The sequence below is a fragment of the Heliconius melpomene genome, chromosome 20 (genome assembly GCF_056956725.1).
Source record: "Heliconius melpomene rosina isolate 202511_hmr_F chromosome 20, ASM5695672v1, whole genome shotgun sequence".
In the NCBI taxonomy this organism is placed as follows: domain Eukaryota; kingdom Metazoa; phylum Arthropoda; class Insecta; order Lepidoptera; family Nymphalidae; genus Heliconius; species Heliconius melpomene.
Window position 1 is genome coordinate 11977605 of NC_140408.1, and position 26212 is coordinate 12003816.

At 33.0% G+C, this 26212-nt stretch overlaps 2 protein-coding genes across 2 annotated transcripts in view; both read left to right on the forward strand.

Moving 5' to 3' along the window:
• Positions 1-26212, forward strand: part of LOC146528030 (fatty acyl-CoA reductase wat-like) — a 54524-nt gene that overhangs the window by 19075 nt on the left and 9237 nt on the right. The window lies entirely within an intron of this gene.
• Positions 774-25093, forward strand: LOC146528031 (fatty acyl-CoA reductase wat-like). The gene is made up of 11 exons (XM_085204018.1): positions 774-938; positions 9245-9399; positions 17562-17655; positions 18226-18348; positions 19778-19932; positions 20287-20403; positions 21279-21388; positions 21612-21673; positions 22030-22246; positions 22487-22667; positions 22905-25093. Exons 1-11 carry the CDS (start codon positions 930-932, stop codon positions 23248-23250), a joined length of 1569 nt encoding a protein of 522 aa, XP_085060144.1. The 5' UTR covers positions 774-929; the 3' UTR covers positions 23251-25093.

The window sequence follows — 26212 nt, forward strand, 5'->3', positions numbered from 1 at the left end:
AAGGGAGGCACTCTAGTGTTAAGAAACTCCGTTAAAAAGTTTTTTATTTAAAGAAATATACTTAATTTTTTATGTTGTATTGTTTTTATGTTTATGGAAAAAATATATACTTGTAAATTATCGTAAAAATATGTAATTGCCTAATTTATTGATGATATTTTTGCACAAAACAAAACAATTTAATATCCTTTATTTAATTATATGATAATTATGTGATTAATTATTTTTGATATTCGTAATTTTATTTTTTTTAACAAAATTAGGTACATTCATTACTTTTCACGAATGTTCTTCGCTTAGTTGGGTAGTACAAAATTTTATCAAGAAAAAAGCAAGCGTTAAATTTTACATGGCTGTCTTCCGTCTGATGGCAAAGATGATAGTAGCGGATTCGATTTCCATTTCGAGAAAATGAATTATTTTTATTTTCTTGCTCTATTAAATTGAGTTTCGCCACTCAACCCGCAACCTCTCGAAAATTGGCCTCTGCCTACCGCATAATGCGGAAAAAGAGTCCAATCCCTCCGCACTTCACTTCTTCATCCATTTAGTGACTTATCCTGTTGGTGGACCTAGAAAGTAACCAACACTACTTTAAGAAGGAAGAGTTTGTACTCCACCGCTACCTCGTACGTCACACTCACAATGCAATATGCAAAGGAATTATATAATTATTATTAATTAACAAAATATATACTATTATGACGTTAATGAAATATTCCTTTCTGTATACATAAAGGTCGTGAAATTAAGAAATATAGGTGTTTATGATACAATTGTACAGTAGTTGACGGTAAACCGTCGGTAACGGACGCGTGACCGGCACCCTTGACAATTTTACGTGTAAAGTGATCTTTTTATACTCATTTATATAAATTTATAGTGATTTACAGTGTCTCGTGTGCCAGTTGTTTTACGGGAATTCATTTATGAATAAGGTAAAATATTATATATATATTTTTTAATATTTCTTTTGTATAATTTATTTATTTTAAAAAAAATTATAATGTTATATAAATTATATATATTTTTTATATAAATAAAATTAAATTTTTTATTTATATTTAATGCTTAAAATGTATATATTATCATAAAATTATTAAAAATATTTAACTTAATTTTTTTTTATAAAACTGGTATATATACATTTAATTATTTTATTATTTTGGTGGGATTATATTATTTTATAATTCTGGTGAAATATACATTTAATTATTTTATAATTTTTGTAAGCAATATTTTTTAAAATGTATATTATATCTTGATAAAAATAAACGTAACAACATTTATTTTCGAAAATAAAACGTTAATACTCGTATTTCCATTTTCCTCGCTCTGGTGTAGAGGCAAAGCCCGACGTTCTGCCACTCAACACGCAATGCCTCCAGAATTCGCCAGAAAGTGGGGAACGGAATGTCTTAACACTAGGTTTCCTCTGAATTTTGATTTTTAATATTTATGAACCGATGATAATAAAATAAACCCCATAGATAAGCTTGCCAGAATACAACAGTGAAAACCGCATTTAAATCGGTTAAGCCAATTCTGAGATTAGCCATAACAAACGCATAGACGAAGAGTAAAAAAATTAAAAAAAATGTTTTGGGTTCTATTATGTTAATAGAGGTCCCCAATAACATTTCTTTTTTAAATATCTTCCAAGTACAGACCCGCCTTTTTACGACTTTTTTATAATCTGTAGATAATTACTTACGACAATTTATTGTTTAATACAATGTCTTAACCTTAGTGTTCGTTACGACTTCGTAAAGTTCATAATTTTCCATAAATATAAAATAAATAAAAATTTATCGTGTAATAAAAAAAAACATAATATATTCTACAAATATTTACATTGTATAAATAAAACATTTTTGAATGAACACAAATTTATATTCAATAAAAAAATCTATTTAGCATAAAAAACTATTAAAAAAAATAGTGTTACGTATTTTTGATTAGTGATCCGTAATATTTTTAAAGCCAGCACATTACTAGGAGCGACGGTTGAGATTTCAATTAGGTACCATATACATATAGCACTACGCAGATTGGGCAAAGGGAACCTAGTGTTACGACACTTCGTTTCCAACGTGTTATTTTATTACCAGAACGAGGAAATGAAACTAATTAATTATTCCAAATGGAAATCGAACCTACAAACGTTGCGTTTGCAGCAAGACGTCGCGTCGGCGCGTCGGAAGCTAGTTATATGAATTAAATTTACCATTTAATTACTAAAAACATTTAGAAATGACAAACAAATGAATTATGTAAGAAAATTAAATGTAGCCTAAGTTGAAATATATTTAAATCAAAAGGATCTAAATATTAATGTTAGTAGATAACGTTAGCGTGCTTGAAAGCCTAAATCGATGGAATCTTTTTGAAGTTAGTAAATTATATCTTTTTCCCGTAAATATATTAGGTACATACCTACATATATATCTTTCAAAGATGACATATGCATATTTTTTTTTTCCAACCATTAATCTTCTAAGAAAATGAACTCGTGACCCGTGTTATAATGAGATTGGTGTTACCTATTTACGATAGATAAATATTAAATTAAAATACGTAGTCATCAGGTATATTTTATTATTATCTTTTGTAAAGTTAGTAATTTAAAATTGTTAATAGGAATATATATATGTAAATTTATTACTAGCTATCCATCACCCGCAACTTTGTTGTTGAGACGTAAAATGGAAATTCCCATTATTTTCCGTACCCCTTAAGTAAGTAAGTGCTCCCTTACACTCCCTGACCTACCTGCAAATAATTTTCAATTTTTCTAAGTCTGTTCTGAAATTCCTGAAATGATTCCATTTATTTATTTTGATTAACATTAAATGAGGCAAGAAGAAATAGTCATTCGTCACTTTCCGTTCAATTTAAATGACAAAATTAATTAAACTCAACGTCGGGTTTTATCTTATCAGTTTTTCCTATTTTCACATAGTCGGAACTAGATTTTATTATGTACAAGCATATGCTTTTCATTTACATAAATGATTATACATAATTAAATGATAAACTATTTTTTAAGAAATAAATAATAGTTATATTAAATTGAATATATTTAAATATTGCTGAAAAAGATATCACTGTTTAGTGTTTAAAACTGATTCCTAGATCCAAGTGAGCTTAGCAAAACGGAATCCAATAAATGATATATGAAGATGTAGAAATTTTGTATATAACTTGTAATTTCACCTCAGGCGTCACCACTTAACACGCAATGTCTGCAGAATTTGGTGAACATGAGGAGCAGAGGGAACCTAGAATAAATACTAGGTTCCCTCTGCCATATGCGATATAGAGCGAAAAGCTGAAATAAAAATACAAAAAAACGTAATTACGTAAAAAAAAATACATTATTTGAATTATCAACATACAGTGAGTTTCATTTGTGGTTTTTAAATACATCCTAACGATCTGGTCGAGATAAGAAAGTATTGCAAAATTGGTTAGAGACCTTAAACTCATTCTCAAAGACAGCGTCGTATCCTGTTACTTGAAATTTTTCGTACGATCTTTTATCAGTCATTTTATTACACAATTTTCAATAGTCGATTGATTAACTAGTGATTAAAAAAAACAATAAGTTTCACGCGTCCTGCATAGCAATTCTGCTATTTTGCCTATTCAGGCAGAAAGTTAGAGCCAATACACTAATTCGTTCACGTTCTCCACTTTTGTAATGATGATGACTCATTCCCTTAAGTGAGGATTGGACGTACAACCATCGAGTTTGCAGTATGATGTGTTCCTACTGCGCAACGATTACTACTATACTTACTACTATAAAGTATTTCATTAGTAATTTTATTACTCGATTTTGATTTATGAGGCCGTAAACGCGACGCACTCTAGGGAATTTAATATTCTCATTTCCTTGCTCTGATAACGAACAAAGCGTGACGTTAAGTTCCATCACTCCACACGCTATGTGATCAACGGAAGAAGTGAATGGAGTGTCCCAACACTAGGTTCCTATGTTCCCTCTGCCTACTCACCCTATGTGCGGGTTACGACGTGAAGCTAAAAAAATATTACCTATTCCATTTTCGTTTATTAATCAATTTAGTTAATAAAAAAAGTTCTATAACTAGACAAAGTAAACATTTATTTGTTTTAGTTTTACTCGTGATAATAGGAAAGTTGTTAAGAGCTTTAGCCTCGATAAAGCATTCTTGAACATAAGGAAAACTAACAATTAACTTAAATATGTCTATGATTTAAATCAAACATAAATAAAATGGGTAAATATTTATGTTTATTTATATGTATTTATTATATATTTTTTACGTTAGTAAAAGTTGTAGCCTTAGTATTAAAATTACAATAACCCACATATAAGCAGGGAGAATAGAGTTGAGACACTCCGTTCCCTATTTTCCGGCCAATTTTCAACCAAATTTGTAGATACTGCTTTTAGTCTGGTTTTAAGGCACTTTAAGTAACATTTTTGTTATAAGCTTCACGTAAACCGTAATATGTACCGTATAGGCATGGTAGGGAGAGGGAACCTAGTTTTAAGCTGCGTATTCAGTGGCAGAACTCAACGCCGCGTTATGTTAAGGAAAAATTTATTTTCTCTTTCTATATTATTAGATTCGAATTCAAACCATAAGGTATTTCAAGACATAGACTGCGTCACAATGGTGTAAATATTAAACTATTTATTAGTATTTATTATTTAAATACTACCGGTCTAGATGTCTAATATATTCATACATCTACATCTAGTTTCTAACTAATATAGCAAGAATGCAATAGTTCCGTCTGCCTATTATGTGCAATATGTATTTTATAAACATATACTAATATTATTAAACTGAACTGTTTGTTCGTATTTTGACATTATAAACGGACTTAAAATTATTACGGTACTTCCGGTTAACCTAAAATTCTAAAATTGACAACTAGCATCTATAGGTAGCTTAGAAATTTCTGAAACTATACATTTGTGGTTAAATCCTAAAAAATAATAGCCTTAAAACGGGGACAAAATTTGGTATTAAAGCCGCTAGTTCAAGTGAATACCTCCACACAAAATGAAAGGGCTCTAGCTAAGCTAAGCCTGAAGTTCAAAAAAAGCTCGAGACATCTAATTTTTGTACGGAACCCTCAGTGTGCGTGCCCTACTCGAGCTTGTCCGGTTTTTTGACATAGGTCACTATTATTCTATTTAGGTCACAAATGCAAATTAATAAAAAAAATACATAGAACTAACAATATGTTTCTTTTTAGTTTCACGCTGTATCCTGCACATAGCAGGTTAGGCAGAGGGAACCTGGAAACCTGTTATGACACTCTGTTTTAATTAAGATACTTTGTGATAATATCAAATATTTCATTCCCCTGTGCGGGAAGCAACCACGATGTTTGCTCTCCTATGTCACGACGCCCTCTTCATCAATATGGTGAATTATAAATATATATATATATAATACAGTTCCATATCTTTAGGATGTAAACCTTGATATTTGATGAAACCAGATTGAAAATAAACAACTTTTTTTGTATTTAATTGGGCAAGGACAGGTCATTACATAATAAATGTTTTAATGAACGCCCTGTAACGCACTTGATGGGATGTCTGTGGGTTCGAATTTACATTGGATTTTTTAACCGTAATTTCAAAAAAAGGAAGTTATTAGTTTGACATTGCGTGCCTATGACATATTTTGCGGCATATAAAGGCTATCGTGGCATAGGGGCACAAATGTGTGATGGGTGTGGACTCGATTCCCACTCACTAGCATTTACCTACAGCTTCGCCCGCGTGGTCCAATGGAAACAACCAAGAGATTTGTAGGTCATATGATACCTTTTAAGTGCTACGTCATGTAATATTTCCAACAACCTTCCTCGATAAATAATTTATTAATTTGTATCATAAATAATTAATTTCGAGACAATTCCTGAGATTAGCGTGTTCAACCAAACAAACACTTTTAGCTTAGCTTAGTTTTATAGTATTACTATAGAAGTAGAGAAGTGGAATGGAATTCGAAGCCATAATAATCGAGAAGTCCTCGATGTCTTATTACTTATTAGTAATTAATGCATATAAGACCTAATTAAAAAATCATTATATAGTATTCCTATATATTTTTATTTATCGTCACGTAGGCAGTTAGACATTGGTATGATATACGTCACGCTATTCAATTATACTATGAAAGCCTCTTCTTTATAGTTTAATTAAGTAGCAAACTATTAATGTGATGGGTGTGGATTCGATTCCCACTTGGGAGGATTCATAAATTTTTATTTTCCATTTTTTTCGTTGAGTTCGGCCATTTAACAGACGTTATCTAGAAAGGTTACGTTTTTTTAACTTCGCACTAAGGAATTAAATATTTAAACGAAAGAAAACTTTTCTTACTAGCTTTTATCTACTGTTTTGCCCACCTAATCATACAGGTTATGCAGAGGGAACTCGGGAACCTAATGTTAAGACATATACATTTTCCATTTCCATTAAAACCCTTTCGTTTCCCACTTTCCGCCGAATTCTGGAGGCATTGCCTATTGACTGGCGGAACGTAACGCCGCGCTTACCCTTTAACCAAAAGCGAGAAAATGACAATATTACATATTTAATGCCTTCAAACGGAAATCGAACCACAACCTGTCTCATTTAGAGTCACATTTGTACCTCTGCGCCTTGAATGTTCTTAAGTAATAATTTAAATAAGTTATTATCGTGTCAGTCTCATACTATTTACTATTTGCATGCACAGTTCTAGATTTCTAAATCAATATCTTAGTAGATCATCTAATATTAATACATTCACTATTGGTAATACAAATTTACATCATTCTCGGTTATAATAGTTTTGACATGCAGTTTTGCTTTACTAACTACTAGCGACCCGATCGCGGCTTCGCCCACTTGAACTATACAAATATCTTCGTTCTTGAGAGAGATCTCAAGAACGAAGACGCAGGTACAAAGTAGTTATTTGTAAAGAAAATATCACGATTCTACAACTGATTTAATTATTTACGTCAGCAAATATTCTCGAGTGCATGTATTTTGCATAATTCCTTTTAACGCGTGTTTTATTAACCTTGTTTAAGTTCTTTATTATAAACACCCTTATGGCGCAGTGGTACAGTGTTTGACTAAACGCGACGGTTGTAGGTTTGATACAAATCAGGGAATCATTTTTTAAGGATTCCGCACCCAAAAAGGTAAATCGGGAACCTAGGAATTCTAATATTCCGCTTATCCGTCCCTCTGTCTATCACCAGGCTGACCACCACTACCACCACCATGCATCTCATGAATCGTGATAGTTGGTGTGTTGAAATTTTCACAGAAAATTGTGTCACAAGCGCACAACCCAACATGGAGATATTGCCTGTTGATTTTCGAGACATTGCGGAACTCTACACTGCGGATTGTCTTGTTATCAGAGTGAGGAACTGAAAGTAATTCGTTCCCATGATTCTGCGTGACGACTGGCTCCACTCCTGCATATTGTATTTTTCTTGAAGTGGAAGCTCTTTGTTCACATCTCACGACATCGCCCCCATACAAGTATAACAACGTTTCATAATTAGTAATTACCATCTCTGTGGAAAAATTGTTGCCAAGAACGATTACTTCATCGATGATACACAGCAGGATAGGCAGAGGTAACCTAGTTTAAACTACTTTTCGTTCCCCACTGTTTGCCGAATTTTGGAGGCACTTCGTGTTGAGTCGCGGAACTCAACGCTGTGTCTTGATATTATTCTTTTATATTCTAAAGAGTTATTTAGTAAAAATAATAAAAAAGCATAATAATCCCTCTACAATTATCTCATCTCGATCGGCGTAGATTTAAGAAATGTTTATAATTAAAAATATTTGAAATGCACATACAATTATTATAAAATACCTTTGTAGTGTAGCGGCACGTATACGCGAAGGTAATAGATTCGATTCTAACTTGGTAGAATCAATTGTTTTCATTTCCTCGCTCTGGTAAGAACCAAAAAGACCTAACCTACTTTCTAGTAACTTAGAAAAATTTAGAATACCTAATATTTATTTAGTATCTAATTAAGCAGCAATTTCTGTTGAAATGCATAATCTGTTACCTTACCTCATACTATGAAGTAAACGCTATTAACCATTGCAAAGAACTTTCGCTTATAAATATTAAATTAGAGTAATTTTGTTACAACTTACCGATAGATAGAAACAGCTAGTTAATAATTGGGTATGACATGACAAACTCTACCTACCAGAGGTAACTGCAGAAATTCAAGATCCACATCTTGGAAAAGTGGACTATCTAAGACGGAAATAGAACTTTATTTCAACTAGTAGTTCCTGAGATTAGTACGTCCGAACAAACAAACTCTTCAGCTTTATAATATCAGTATAGAGTGTAGATATAGTCCATCGTAGCTCGCGTTCCTGCTGCGTGGAAAATAAGGTAAAAAGCATAAGCTTAATTTCATCCCAAAAAAAAGCTTTCCTCTGTTACTCCATTTCCCATTTTCGAGGAAACGGAAATTTATTTGCCCAAATGGAAATCGAACCCACAATTACGTTTTCGATTTTTTCTTTATTCACACAGTTCCAATAAACATATTTTTTGCACTAACAACATACATATATTGATTATATTATTGTCACCTAAGAATTGACTGACTGATTGACCTTGCGTGTTCTAGTTTTATTTGGTCACGGCCGAGGTCGACACCTTACACGTTGGTGGAATTGTAATTATCTAATATATATATATAAACTTTTGTTTATATTTTTTCTAAATAACAATTATGCAAGGTTACGATACCTTGAATTTTAAGGATACATTTAGATTGGCGTAGTAATGTGGAAAGCAGTTGGTCTGTGGCTATTCGAAAAATCTTATGCCTATCCCAGAATTTTAAGTAATAAAAAACTACTCATATAGAAAACATATAAAAATTTGAACGTAGCAGGACTAAAACCCGCGCCACCTGGAAATCGACCAGGCGCTTTGACCATACGTTCTCATCAAGTTACGTCGAAATTATTATACGTTTGTTACAACTTATTTTATGTTGAACAGAGATGCTCTGTAGGGAGATTTTTACAATCAACACTCCTGCTGCCGACGACGTCCTCTCAAGCAGCAGAGTACCTTCTTCTTCTCTTAACCGGTATCGATGTAAAAGTCCATACGTACTAATAGCCTTAACCTCAAATTCGAAAAAAAATGAATAAAATGACCTAATTTTTGTCCCCCAGATGGAAGTACATACAAAAACAGACATCAAAAGTGACAAGCACATCATGGACAATATAGAAGATTCACAGATACAGAAGACGTTTGCAGGCTCGACCATCTTCTTGACCGGAGGTACTGGCTTCTTGGGAAAACTTATGGTGGATAAACTACTGAGGTTAGTATTCCAAAAATATTTACTTTCATAATACGTTTACAATTACAAAAAAGATTCCCGCTGTATCCCATATAGCACGGTAGGCTAATGGTATAGGGAACTTAGTGTTAAGACATTCCGTTGCCCACTTTCCGCTTGTTGAGTGGCGGAACTTAACGCTGCGCTTTCCCTTGTTTTCATCATTGTTACAGGAACGAAAAAAAAAAGAAAGATAGATGCTAAAACTAAATAGCTCCCAATTTTCTTTTTTATTCTCTATGGCTTACTAGTCTAAAAAGTTCCACTATGCAGGTTTTAGCTCCTTCATAAGACCATTTCCATGATTTCATATACTTGTATTATCACTTAAGTTACACATTAAGCTAACTTTCATATGTTTATTAAAAATTAATTATTTTTTTTACATTTTATTGTAAAAGTCGACGTATAAATAACATGTTAATTAATAATATAGAAAAACCAGCTTCAAGCTGCTTAAGACACTCCGGTCCTCACTTTCCGCCGATTCTTTCGAGACGTTGCGTGATGAATTGCGGAACTCTGCTGGTTTCTGCCTTGGTGCCAGAGCGAAGAAATGAAAATATTAATAAATAATATATTCTGACTATTTACAACTGTCGCGTTACAGTCACACCTTTGTGCCTCTACGCAACAACGGCCACATTATATTTATATTACCAGAATTAAATAAAAGTTTTTATAATTGTACAAAAAAACGAAGCGGATATAGTCATTTAATAATATTTATAGAGTTTGGTTGACGAGTTGTGGCCTCTCTGCTAGGCATTTTAAATATTTGCGCATTGGCCACTTGCGCTTGGAAAGGAATGGAATCGTTAGGGTACATGGAAATCGTAATCTTACTCAGTAAATCTTAGTCGTGGTTTAATAAAAATTAAGAAGTATCCATACGCTTTCATTAAAACATGGAAATCGCTTAATCGTTTACGGAGCCAGATTGGCCGATGCAAAGAGCATCTCGTGAAATGGGAGTAGGCACTGAAGGATGAATCAACCTGTGACTGTGGCGCCACAGACGATGGCACATTTACTCTCCTGCCCCAAATGCCCATTCACCTGCTCATATGACGACTTGATTAAGGCAACAGATACCGCAGTCAACATGACTAAAAAATACTGGCAAAATATGATCTGAATTGTCCAAGCATTGACACGAAGAAGAAGATTATAGATTATAATATGGTATCAATTCTTGTCATAAAAGGGAAGAGCACTATTATATTTCTAGTAATAGTATATATCTAGTAGTAGCATGCTATGCTGTCATACAATAATGGACTTAAATGGACAGAATGTGAAGAAACTTGTCTTTACACTATGTTTATTCTACTTCCAACCGGATGAAAAATAAATGTCCTTCAACTTAGGGACAATTAATTATATTCTTAAAAAAAATATTAATTTCATTTGCTATATATATGATAATCTTAACATATTTACGTCATAGAATGACAAAAATAATTTTTTTTATAATTTTATGTACATACCAGATGAGTATCGTGGCGCTAGGGCACAAGTATGCCACTGTAAGTGTGACAGTTGTGAGTTCAATTCCCATTCGGGGAAATGAGATATTTAATATTTTCATTTTAACGCTTTCATAACGAGTCAAAGTACGGCGTTGAGTTCCGCCACTCAACTCCTATATGTGTCTACATATGTTTCATATATCCCTGATTAAAAAGTATACACGTCCAAGCGTACAATTAATAAATAATGTACGTTTTGACCCCCAATTAACCTGCTTTAGAAATTAGTAAGCAAAAAATAATTAAAACCTGTATAAGTAATTGTTTACGTAAATGTATATAAAATACTAGCGGCCCGCTCGCGGTTTCACCCGCGTGAACTATGTTATTAATAATTTCTGTCTCCATGGCTACGTCCTAGTGACGTCTATGCAAAATTTGAGACTCCTAGCATTTGTAGTAACGAAGTTTCATACAAACTTTCGACCCCAAAACCAACCCTCAGAAATCGAATATTGCAAATTCCCGTCTTAGCGAGCACCTACGTCCTATAAGTAACTCATATGCAAAATTTGAGATTCCTAGCACATGTAGTTTCTGAGATTTCGTGATGAGTGAGTGACCTTTCGACTTTATATATATAGACTAGCGGACCCGGACGCGGCTACGCCTGCTTCAACTATAAGAATATTTATTAAATATATTCATGAAATTGTTTTCAATTTTCAATAGAATTAGTAAGAAAATATAAGCTTAAATAATCGAAAAGAAAAATAAGTAGAGACATATTATTAGAAAAAAATATCTGAGTTATTGGAATGAATCAACAAAAGGATTAAATGTAACGAAAGGATAGGTTATTCTTAATATTAGAAAAAGTACCTAAAGTTTTCCGTGTGTGCGTACATATCGACTCTATGAAATAAAACATTTCTCTCTATTAAATAGGATAATTTTAGCGGGCAATATCAAATACAATAAGAAGAGAACCAAAGTGTAGTTTAAATTAATTATAAATAGCAAATAATTACATAAAAATTAATAGTTCGAAAATGTATGAAAATTTATAAAACCGTCAACGTTATCAGCCCGTTCGCGTCGGTCATACTATAGCGCCCGTAGGCTAGGTCATTTGGAATCAGTGACATCTCCTTAATTATTTATTAAAATTTTATACAGTAAACTATAATTTCAATCAAGGTTAAATGCTAAAAGTGACTATTATATTTATTTTCATAAGGATCAATATCAAAATGACGCGGTAACGGTTGCGTAGCGACGCGACGGTTGTTATTAACATGGCAGAATAAATTGCACGTCAATTTAGAAAGTACTTTAAAATATATTAGTATATATGTGTAATGTAATGTTATATAGCCTATAGCACTTCTGAAGAATGTAGCTTTCATACAAAACAAAAACATAGTAAATCGGACCAGTAGATCCAGAGATCTTAGCGTTCAAACAAACAAACAAACAAACAAACAAACAAACAAACAAACAAACAAACTCTTCCGCTTTATTATATTAGTATAGAAGTATAGATAAACTGTCTTGGCGGCGGGGTTACTGTAACGCGACAGTTGTGGGTTCGGTCCCCACTCGAGGAAGTGAAATATTTATTTACATCTATATTTCCATCTATATTTCCAAACGGAGTGCCTTAACACTACGTTTCCTCTAACTACTTGTTGAAAAAAAAAAAATGGATTAATCCAGAATCTTTATAAACTAGTGTCGTAGGTACGCAACAAGTACACTACGTACGTCGGTTAACCGAACTATTAATAAAAAAAAACACAAATATTCACATCCTATTACAAGTCCTAGAATAGTCGATACTATAATATAATTAATGGTAATTAATAAAAACATAATTATATTTAACGTTAAATGTAATTTTATATTATGGAATGTTTTTTTAATTATAATAAGAATTGAGGCAGACGCGACGTGGCGCTATAGAGCTGTTTCCAGGGTTTATATCCACTCGAGAAAATTAATTATTTTCATTTATAATGCACAGCGTTAGGTTCTGCGAATTAAATTAACCACGTGATGTGTTGAATTAACCACGTGATGTGTTGAAAGTGGGCGGAAAGTGGCGAATGGTCACACCTTAGCAGAAAGCTTAGGCTTTTCAGTGAAGAGGACAAGAGATGGGATTTACAGAAATTTCTACAGAACGAAAGGCAATGGGGTTTTATGTTTTTGGACAAAGTTATATCTTGGTTTTACCTACGGCTTCGACCATAGGGTAGCCGCAGCTATCATAAAAGCTAGTTCCTTTTAGGTACGAGTATATATGACAAACTTACGAATGCCTATAAAATATTTGTTTACATGTCCAAGGCGAAACTTGTATTGTTGATGTATGATGTCATACATCCTTTAGATATTTGCTATCCTTTAGATATCGTGGCGAAGTGGACTCTAGACGCGATGGTTGTGCTAAACAATAAGCTTTTCTTCTCTGAATCTAATGTTAAGAAGGCGTTCCCATTCAGACCGTTCCCCACTTTCCGCGGAATTCTGGAGGAGGAGAAATTGTTTACCTACTGACCAGAATCGAATACAGAATCCATGTCGCCACGATTGGTCTTAATGAAATATATTATAAATTTTAGCTCTCCACACTAAGTCTTAACACAATTAGTGTTCCTTTCCTTTCCTTTTCCTGTGATAAATCAATGGTTTAGTTAATGCGGTGTTTAGTTCCGCTAATCAACAAATAATGTATAGAACTCCATTTGAAACAAAAGAATAGATAGGATAGATTAATAAAAAAAAATACTTTCAAATACCAGTAATAAGTATCTACTTCTTTAAGTCATAAAATAAATATGACAATTGTGTGTGAAATGTGGCAGTTGATATAAAACTGTCATTGGTTCTTAAAATATTTGAGTTTTACTCGTGCCACGGAATATAAAGGAGAAAATGAAAAAAATAGAAAAAAATAGAGATACAATAAAATACTATGAATTTTAAAAATATTGTTATATTGTGTATCTTCACGCTGAATCCCGCATATATCAGGATAGGTAGAGGAAACCTAATCAAAACACTCTGTTCTCCACGCACCACCCAATCATGGCGATGTTGCGTATTTATCTTGTTAACAGCAGTTTACCTTGTTAACAGAACGGTAATATGTAAATCGAATGCGGAACCTTCGCGTTTCTATTCCAACGTTTGTGCCGCTGCGCTATGACGGCCTCGATTATATATTTTTTTACCAATTAATCAATATTATTATGTACTTTTACATATTTTATATAATCATTTTTATTATATACACACTATTTTTAATGTATAAAAATATATTTTATATTGGTTTTTACTTTAATGTTTATATTATTAAATATTTACATAAGCTCAGCATTGAGTTCAGCCACTCAACACCCAAACCCTCAAGAATTCAGTGGAAAGTGGGATATGGAAGTGTCTTAATGGAGGTTCTCAGGTTCGCAGGCATACAGCGAAAGCAAAAAAACTCTTCAGTAACAGAGTGACTGGTGTAGGGTAGGTATATTAGAAGAGTAGGGAAACAATAAGAGATCCCTAAATTCCGACGGGAATAGGAAAAAAGAGAATGTGTTACAGTTCAAGCAAACAGAAGTCGCGGGCTACAAATGGTCTAGTAATAAAATGTTAGAATCATTTCAATTCTATTCAAGTGTAACCACACGTGTAGAATAGTAATGTTACATGATGAAATCGAAGAAATAGGGCCATCGACCTTCAACGCTTTTTTATTTATAAACATCTCCCGCATATAGCAGGGTAAACAGAGGGAACCTAGTGTTAAGACACTCGGTTCGCCTCGCGCCGCCTACATATATTCGAGACATTACGGAACGGGTTTCAACGGGAAAACAGAGGATTGAAGCAGTATATACAGTAAAAAGTAATAACTGTAATGCGTGATTGGGTTGGCGTCACTGTTCCACTGCATCCAGACGAAAAATGGAGAAAGGAGTGTTCTAATAAATGGATTATCCCTGCCTACCGTGCTGTGTTATTATAATGTGTTACGAAAATTGAAAAATAAAATCCCGATCTTCGATAGCATATCTATATATTTTAATTGACACATTCATAAAATTTCCATAATGGCAAAATAGTTTGAAAACCTTTAAAAATTCCTTCAATTCTTCTTCATTCTTCATTCTAAAAATATTTTATTTTTGTTGCCCAAGTTGGTGAAAATAGTGATGCAAGATTTTTTTACATAGGCACAGGTAAAGTTAAAAAAACCTATGAAGAATTATACTTAATCAGTTACACGCTCTATCCCGCACACAGAAAGGTAGGTAGAGGGAACCTAGTGTTAAGACGCTCCGTTCCCCTGAATTCTGGAGGCATTGGGTGTTGAGTGGCGCAAATCAACGCCTCGCTTTGCCTCGACACTAAAACGAGGAAATGAATATAAATTTAAATAAATATCCACACCAAACGACCACCCATCCTCAAACCTCCTTGATCCACCGTCACTAACCTATTACGTTACATTTACATTACATTTAATATAACGTACACAATGAGCTAACTCAATGCCATAATTGTAGGAGGAAAAAAAATCATTTATACTACAACAATTAAAATACTACTATACATTACAATACTACAATAGTAAACAATAGACAACTATGACGTCACTTTTGTTACTCATATCTGATCTGAGCGAACTGTGGTTCGTTCCTCATTTTCGCCGAATTCTACACACACTTCACTCTAGTCTCACTCAACACAAAGCCGCTCTTTGTGTTGAGTGAGACTAGAGTGAAGAAATGAGAATATAAATTTAAATATGAAAATAAAAATAAAATATGAAAATAAAAATAAAATATGAAAATAAAAAGAGGATTTTATTGATACTGCTTTTTTTGCTCCCCATTCATTGTTTTTTCAAATCATGGCCATTAGAGCGAAGTTGATCAGGTCCAGTGTAACGGCGTCTAACTGTTAGGAAAATGGTAAAATGCTTAGGTATATTTTAACTATTTTGATATCTTCAAAATAGCAAAGCAAGGTTTTGACAGGGATCGCAACCAACAAACATTCGTATTCTTTCAAACAGTATTCGTTCTGGGGTGGGTACGGACCACCCGGCTCCCCCCCTTTCTATGCCCATGCTGTTTACCTTTTAAATGTGACGCTGAAAAAAATCTTACTATTAAGCTTTATCTACTTACAAAAAAATACGTGTGACAGTTTGTTTTTCATAACGTGTAAAATGATTTTCTTTCTGTGGAATAACAATTAAATAAATAAAATAAAATGATTATCAAATAATTTTATTTTGCAATATTTTGTATAAAAAAACCACTTAGCGTTTTAATAAAAGTTTATTCTTCATTTTCGGATATTAGCGGGTCTATAATAATCCTCTTTTATAGGTGTTAACTAAAGAATATTTTAATAACTAATTATTATGAGGCCCTCGTGGTGTAGTGGCATACCCGTGTGGCTGTAAACACGATGGTTGAGGGTTTGATTCCCGATCGAGGGAATGGAGTGTCTTAACACTAGTTTCCCTCTGCCTACCACACTATATTCCACAGCGTGACACTGAAAGAAAAATAGTACGTAGCGCAATGGAACGGCGTAGCATGATGAGAGTAATTTATTTTCATTCTTCAATTTTTTCCCGCATATAGCTAGCGGGCACAGAATATGACTGTAGACGGTTCTAGGTTCGATTCCAACGTGAAGAAATAAGTTATTTTTCAAATTGCGGTATCGAGTTTTGCTCAACAAGCAATAATTCGAAAATTTCAGCAGAAAGTAAGGATAGGAGTGCCGTTAATATTGGGTCCCCTCTGCTTAACCTGCTATGTACGTGAAGCTTCAAAAAATACAATGTTTTTTATTATTTATTTATATTACGTCGTTAACTTCTGTACGATATTGTTGCAATAATTCCAAACATGTTCCATTGTATTATAATTTATTATCTTTTAAGTATTACTTGTGTTTAGAAGTCGGTTTTATTATTTTTACGTTATATTTATTTATATTGTATTATTTTAAAATATTACATATCTTTTGTAGCCTCAACCTCCACCCTGCATTTTCGCCTACCAGTCTATTTCAGTATAGCATAATGATTCCTCCCAGAAAACCGAACCCATAACCAGTAGTAAAGATTGTTGCCGACTCTTTCAGCAGAACTACCTTCCGAAATAGTGGAGAAACGTGTTCATTCGATAATTCAAAAATGCTTGCAAATTTAAAATACTTATTTAATCAAATACACTTTATTTTATTAAATAAATATTTTAAACTTAAATTTAAATACAAAACAGGTCGCCCATCCACTCAGCCTATCTTAACTTAACTGTGAAAGTAACCTATCGAGTCCATGTTTAGAATATTTATTAAATCACGTATTATTACATGTATGTACGTACACACATAAATATTGTAACTTGCGGTTAAAATCTTTCTAAGGAATGTAGAGAAAAGCTATTTCTATAAATATGATCCTCCTCAAGGTTCGCCTCTAGACTAAACGCGGCGTTAAGTTATGCCACTTAACACGGAAATTTGAAAATTGGGCGGACACTTCGTAGTGCTATCCTATCCTAGAGATAGTAATCCTGTCCTGCTATAGGAGAGATGCAGTTTGAAACTATTAATGCGTTTATTTTATTTTTTATTTTACAGATGCTGTCCGAAAATAAAAAAGCTGTATTTATTGACGCGACCAAAGAAAAATAAAGAAATAATGAAGAGATTGCAAGAACAGTTCGATGATGTTGTAAGTATTAACTAGATTAGTGATTTAGTGCCAATACACTCCGTTCTTCGTTGTTGAAAGGAAATTGTATGTTGACGTTACAATCATCCTCTGAGTGAAGATCGACCCCACAACCTTCGCATCGTAACATAACTAAAGTTTCAGCCAATTCAATAAAACGTTTATTTTATATTTACAGGAATTTTATTGAAGAAAAAGTTAATATGGGTTTAATTTTTTATTATATAAATAAATTTAAATAAAACAATCACTAAATTTGAATGGAAGTTTGTCAAAATAAAATAGTCAAAATTATACTTAAAAAAATAGGTTAAGCTTATTCTGAGGCCCAGTCAAATAGATAAATAAGGCTTTCTGCAGGCAGGTTTGCCAGTAAATTTCAATTTATTTAAAACATATTTCGTCAGGGTAAAAAATATCTACAATCACATTGACCCTATATCAATTTTTTTAGCTTCACGCTGAACCCCACATATAGTAGTGTATGTTCTCCAAATATTAAGTTTAAAATAAATACTTTTTTTAAAAAAAATATGTATTTTATTTTAAGCAAAAGCATTTCTTTTACAGCTCTACGACAAGTTAAGAAAGCAAATGCCAGATTTCATGGAAAAAATTGGCATCATCCAAGGAGATATGGGACAACCTGATTTGGGTATAAGCGAAGAGGATCGAAATAAGATTATTAACGAGGTATGTTGTACTAATTTTACTAAATTTCTCCGCGCTACGCTCTCCGCATCCGCCGGAGGAGTCGCGTCCGGTTCTCGAAAGTGAACCTAGGTCTCGTTCTGCCTCTCTTACCCACTCTTGCCTTATTAATCCTTTTTTTGTCATTCTCTGGACGTGTCAACCGTCGTGCCACCTGAGCAAGTTCTTCTTTATTCTCACCGTAACATCCTCGCTAGAACCTGCCATTCTGTTTCTTCATTTCGAATTCGATCGGGTAGCTCCTCTTGCTCCAGGTGACACTCTCTCCCTCTTTTAATAAGATCCCGGCGTTGAGTTCCGCCACTTAATAAGTAACGTTTTGAAAATTGGATGGAAAGTGGGGAACGGAGGCTTCCTCTGCATACCTTGCTGTATGTGGAATACTGCGTGTATATTTATGTATATGAGTGACAAATAACTATTCTTCCGACGATTAATTAATATCCACTTAGATAATATAATAGCAATAATTAATATTCACTTAGAACTTGATTGTTGCAGTAATTTGTTTATTATTGCAATTTTGTATTATTACGTTTTTTTTCTAAATATAAAAAAGTTGCACTTTTTGTTTGATTCTCACATATAATTAACGTCAAACGCAATCTATCTTGTTGGAATGTCTAATTTATTATAAAATTGAATGTAATATATGAGTAGGTACCTATAGCTTTTTTATATCATAAAGTTATTTATATGAGGCCCTTGCTTCTTGTGGCGCAGCGACACAGAGAGCGGCACTGTCTATAAGCGCGACGGTTTCCGCTTCGATTTCTACTCGGGGAATTGAATAATTTAATATTTTCACTGTGGTTGTTACCAGAAAATGAAACGTTCAGTTCCGCAATGCCAAAGTTTGGACGGAAAGCGAAGAATGGAGTGTCGTGACACTAACTTCTATGGAGGATACAGCGTGAAACTAAAACAAACAAATATTAATATTTATATCAATATTTGGGGGGCCTTGTATAGCAGATGGTAAACGGATATAATGATTTGGTGCAACATTGATTGTCGAGGTCGGAATGCTGAGAGTTGATCGAAAGGTATAGATTCTGTTCTTGCGTCATGCAGAATAAAAGAACTGAGTGTTTATTTTTTGTTTTTTAATTAAACATCCTTTCACTAAAATTAGTAGACCTGGCATTGAGACAGCAAATAATACTATACTTTTGTAGATTAATTTGTCTTAACTCACAGTTAGCCTTTGTTTCACAGCTTCACGTTTTTTCCCTCATACTCATAGCAGGTTAGGCAGAAATAATCTAGTGTTTAGACACTCCGTTCTCCGTATTCTGAGTGGCGGAATTTAACCGCGGTTTGTCTTCCGACGGACAAATATCCGTCCCCACGACTGACAAGAAATCTAGACAAGATCATATTATTTCATACAAAAATATTTAAATTACAGGTAGAATTCATCTTTCACGGAGCAGCAACAGTACGTTTTGATGAAGCACTGAAGACAGCTGTGGCCATCAACGTGCGGGGAACTAGGGAAATTTTACTATTGGCACGTTCTTGTACCAAATTGCGTGCCCATGTGCATATTTCTACGGCTTACAGGTAAAAGTTTTAAAAAAATAGGCTTCACGCTGGATCCCGCATATAGCGAGATAGGCAGAAGTAATTCAGTGTTAAAATACTCCATTCCCCAAGCACCGCTAAACTTTAGAGACATTGCTTGTTGAGTGGCACCACGATGGTATGGGTTAGGTCATGTGGTAAACATAAAGTTTCTATGCTCTTTTAAATCGTAGAATTTACTTGGACACCATACAAATGAGTTTGAATTCATCCATTCCACCATGTTCAATTTTTTTTTCTTACAGAGGACGCATTAAAAAATTTTTAAATTCTTTTTTTTCTCTATTTAAACAGAAAGTAAATAAATATTTCATATATTTTATTTTATTATAGCAATTGCCCGTTGAGAGAAATTGATGAGAAATTCTACGATAGTAACTTCTCCGGAGACAAGCTCATCGATCTTGTGGAGAACATAGATGAGAAGACCTTGGACAGTATTACACCGGGGTTAGTATGAATTCTTACTTCACCCTTGGCACCCTTAAAGGATCCCTTTTCATCTGTTTGTCCGTCTGTCATGCAGCCAACAGTACTTGCTACAGACGGCTGAAATTTGGTTACTTTCTTAAGGTACAAGAAAAAACACAGGATTTAGCCTTTGTAGTTAAAGCTAATGAAAATTAAAGTATAAATTAACTTTGCATAAGCTTTCTATGTACCTACAATCATATTGAAAAATCATCATCGGTGTGTATTCGCTATTTTATTAAGACAGGGTCTTTTGCAGGAATTCCATTTAAAATTTTGAAGATTCCTCCTTTTTATATTGGGTTTTTTATTCATATAAAAAAAAATTCCGTCCGAATGCCGTCTTAATGCAGCGGGTTAATGTGTGTCTACAGGGTGGAAGAGGCAGCGCTCCTTTTACTGAAACTGCATATAGGTTAAAATATTTCAAACCCAGAACTAAAAAAAATTAATCAAGATACCTCAACAGTTTGGACGTAGGACTTTTTTTTCATTTCACGATTTTTAACCATACCTGTATTTCGTATGACGCACACATACGTATGCGACGTTGCCGGTTTGACAGGTAAGTGTGTGCGTGCCTATGTTATACTTTACAAATGGCGTTTTATTTTAAAACCATAATTTTATTATTTATTTTGTTTGAAAAAATAACTTTTTCATTTTTGGGAATTATTTTTGTTTCTGAATTATATTAGACTTTTATAGAGTAGTTAAAACTGTGGTTTCATTTAAAGTGGTGCTGACAATTCCACCCTGTATAGATACAGCATTTCTCTCCCGTATATAACAAGTATATGCGACGTCAAGCTAAAAAAATATATAAATTAATATAAATTACGCATTATTTCCAGGTTGTTAGGCGAATACCCTAACACATACGCGTACACGAAATCGGCAGCCGAGGATATCGTACAGAAATATTCTCAAGGTCTGCCCGTCGCTGTGTTCCGACCATCTATAGGTATCTATATATTATGCAAATCTTTAGTAATATTTTATAGCTGAAAAGTTTGTTTAGCTGAACGCGCTAATCTCAAGAACTACCTACTATATGTACTGTTTCAATTATTTATTTGCTGGGTGCAGTGGAGGGTGTATAATATTATATTTATAATATTATATAATTATACATACATTATATGCTGACATATATATGTTCAAATAGATTTTGTTTTTTTTTTTAGTGATCTCAACAGCACAAGAACCCGTTCCAGGTTGGATAGATAATGTGTATGGACCTACTGGAGTAAGTATTTTATATGCATTACAAACATATAAAAAATACGTTTCATTAAAAAAAAATAACAAAAAAGTAATAATTCACGCTGTATCCCACACAGTAGGGTAGGCAGAAGTAACCTAGTGTTACGACACTTCGTTCCCCACTTTCTGCCGAATTCCGGAGGCATAGCGTGCATTTCTTTTGATGATTTGTTTTACGTATAAAAAATCTATATAAATTGTCTAAAGAACTTGAGAGGTTTAAGGCCATCGTGGTGGTAGATTCAAACACCATTTGTGGAAATTTAACTTATTTTTATTTAACCACTGCGTTACGTCAGGATAACAGAGAAGATAACCTATTTTTTTTTTATTTTCCAGGCAGTAGTAGGCGCAGCGGCAGGCCTTCTCCATGTGTTACTCTGCAACCCATCGGTTATAGCAGATTTGGTTCCCGGAGACTTCGTAGTGAATGGCTGTATAGCAACCGCTTGGAAAACAGCAAGAGACTATCCGGGAAACCATGAAGAAGCTCCAGTGGATAACTTGCCAATGACTTATAATTATGTTTCTTCGGAGCAAAATCCTTTGACTTGGGGTAAGGAAAAATGTAATTTAAATTCCAAAGATTTTTTGGGACAATATTTTGTTTATATAAATAACCATACAGAGACTAGTAATATAACTAAAGATTATAAAACCAAATAAGGAGTAAAAAAAACAGACAAACGGTTAAACTGAACCGAGTGAGGGATATAAGCAAAATCTATAAAAATAAATAATAAATTCTCAAAATCAGTCAAAATCCCTCAATATAGGAAAACATCTTTTATTTCAGAAATGTTCATGAAATATTCAGAAGTGTACGGACTGAGAGTGCCGTCGATGCAAGCGATATGGATGTACCTATTATGGCTAACACCCTCCACCGTTATGTACAATTTCTACTTTTTCCTCCTCCACTGGATACCGGCGTATATCATAGATTTCTTTCTTATGATTATTGGGAAGAAACCAATGTAAGTATAGAGGGAACGGGTTAAAAATGTTGTCTTTTAAGTAATGATTTTTCTACTTCATTTTATTATTGAGTTACTTGTTCTTTCAACGTTCAACATAGAACCAGTATTTGTGATGTATAAATAAAATTTTCTAAAGAATCATTTAATTCATACAAATTCACTCTAAATTTTTATTTAGACCAAGATGACGTAACTTTTAATCCCATTATACAAATTTACACTTTTTAATTTCAGTTTAAAAAAAGCATACGTCAAAATAAAGAAATTCTCCGCTGTCATCGGTTACTTCGCTCAACGGGAATGGAAATTTCACAACGGAAATACTCTAAAACTGTACAAAGAAATGGATGAAACGGATAAGCAAATGTTCAACTTTGATATGGAATCTTTAGTTTGGGAAGAATATTTCCAAGACTATGTAAAGGGCGTTAGAATATATTTATTGAAAGATCCCTTAGACACAATACCTCAAAGTCGTAGAAAGCATTTTAAATTAATGTTAATACATTACTTTTTACTTTCTCTAATATGTTTTGGACTATTTAAATTTGTATGGTTTATCGCGAAATTGTTTATATAAGCATTACGTTTACTTATTTTTAGGCTCCAGTGTGACTTTTTTCAATCGGTACAAAGGGTATGTTGTATGACAGTGTTAGCAGGTTCAATTTGAAACCCGTATATAATGGTGTGTTTTGGTTTTATTTATACAAAGATGTACTCGTATAATTTAAGTAATTATGTTAATTAAGTGATGACATAGTTGTGTATATTTTTAGTATAGCTCAATAGGTTAGTGTTGTCAAAGAAGCGAGAATTTTATAAAGAATTATGATGAAGAAGTTCAAGGGGCTGATATACAAGAGCATCATCCGACCGGTTATTTTATACGGCAGCGAATGTTGGTAAGCACTACCTCGGCACACTCGGGAGTCTCACGTCACGGAAATGAAGATGCAGAGATGGATGTGTTGGATGTCGTGATGCAGGACATGCGAACCAATGGTCTAACCACTGAGGACGTCACAGAGAGTGCAAAGGAAGATAATAACGTTATGGTCAATGGTCATGGTGGCTTCAATCCCCACTCAGGCAGATAAAATGTTAGGATAGTCTATAGATATATTTGCAATGACTGCATTAAGTTAGGTTCGAAATTATTTATCATTTTTTATGTGTAAATACAATATTTTTTAAATATAATCATTTACTACATTTTAATAATTTTTCTGTATGTTTGTTTTGTTTTTATTATTATTATACACGAGTAAATCATTTCTCTGTATTTTAATAACGATTGGTATAAAAAATGTAATGTCATGTCAATATATATTTTTTTAAATTTCTAAGTGTTTTTTTTTCTAATAATAATCACAAGTAAGACAATGTCTCGGTCTTAATAATTTTTTGTCATAGATAGAATAATATTTCTGTATAAATGTAGGTAATAAAGTGTATCGGAAGAGTTTTTCTTTTTTTTTTTATTTTATGTATAAATGCTCGGCCACTCGCAATCTGTTTGACTGAAAATGCAACTTGGATTTAAGTTCACTCATTTTCATGTCCTTGCTCAGGTCAGAAGACAAGGTACCGCGTTGATTTTTGCAACTCAATACGCAATGTCTTGAAAATTGGGTGGAGCGTACGGAGTGTCTTAATATAGGTTTCCACGTTCTGTTCTGTTAAACGCGGGATGTAGTGTAAAATTAAAAAAAATCCATTATTTTCCAATTCGTCACTTACTATAAATTTAGAGCAATTGTATATTTGTCTAACCGTACTATAAAAACCCATAAACTACGTCAAACATTACCTATCACTTTCCAGCACGACAGCGTCAAGAGATCGCATGTCCACGGCATTCATCTTTCTTTCATCAATATAAAACATTTTTGTGTTGTATCAATGTAAAACTAAATTGACTGACTGGTTATTAAACTTAGATTATGATCAGACAGAGAACCTATTGATCGTATAGCTTGATACCGATGAAGCCATCATACGTACGCACAAACACATTACCACACGCACACACACATCCACACACGCACACACACGTCCACACACGCACACACACATCCACACACGCAAACTCACACACCACACATAAACATCATGTACATCGATCACTCTAATAATGTTTTGTTTCTTGTATACCTTTTTATTTTATTTTTTCTTTTAATTAATTATTTTTTAATACTATTATTGCATGCTTTTTTAATTATTACTTTTATCATTTGTTATATTTTAAAGTTTTTTTTTTTTTTTGTAATTGAACTCATATTGATGATAGTAATTTGTGAATGGATGCTTGTGAGGCGGGCGTTAATAACTGCCACACAGTTTGTAACTAATGCGGTTATTATCGTTACAAATTGTTTTTTTGTAATTTTGTTTATGAATAAATTATATTATTATTATTATTTCATTCTTCTTCTGTAATACCCACGTTATGAAAATAACAGCGTCGCGTCGGTACCAAAATCAAAATCTAGTTTCAAAGTAATAAAAAAAAATCAAAATAAATAGACTTATGTTTATGTATATATATATAATTTGAATACAATGAGAATATTGTCTTTAAATTTTAAAATACTAGTATATAATATGCGATTTTTAACGTAATTTTTCTTTATTCTAGAATTTTAATTAAATAAACCTCACCTTGAACTATTTGTTGTTGCATATTTTTGTTAAAATAAATTGTGTTTATATTCCCGATAAGTGTAGGTGTTTTGGTCTTCGATAATTATGGCCGCCATTATGAATGCCCCAAAATGGTATATTAAGGCCTCGGCCAATATAACTCCTGTGAGCCTTTCCGCAACACTGTTTATGTTAACACTGTTCATTGTGGAATTTGATCTTATCGTTTCTTGTGCAATTAAAAGTGATCTTACTCCAGTTATCAGATCACCGTCGGGGACGAACTTGTAGATCACCCAGGTGCATTTACCGCAGCCAGGAACACCATTCATCCATTAGATGCTCGGTGGCTCCCAATGCTCCTAGATGCGTGTTGAACTGTTGGAGGTTTGAATGGTGTGTGCTAAGTATTTCCTATAAAAAGGACAAATTATTGATATATATTTTAGGATAATTTTGACATAAAAATATTTTTTTATTAATATTTGTTCGTCTTGTACTCACAAAACACAGGTAGTGAAATTAAGAAATATAGATACTAATGCACAATTGAATCATAAGCACTGCCTTTGATACAATTGTATATTAGTTGGCGGTAAACTGTCGGTACAGGACGCGTGAACGGCTGTCTTGATAATTTTACGTGTAAAGTAATGTTTTTATACACTTTTATATATATTTATAGCAATTTACGTTGTCTCGTATGCAAGTTTGTGAATTAATTTACGAATAAGGTAAAATATTATATATATTTTTATTTGCTTTCTATTATAAATATTTATTGTAAAAATTAAAAATAAATGTTCATAAATTATATATATTTTTTAAATATTTAAAAAAAATATATATATATTTTTTATTTATCTTGTCATTATTTTTATGCTTTTAAAAAAATC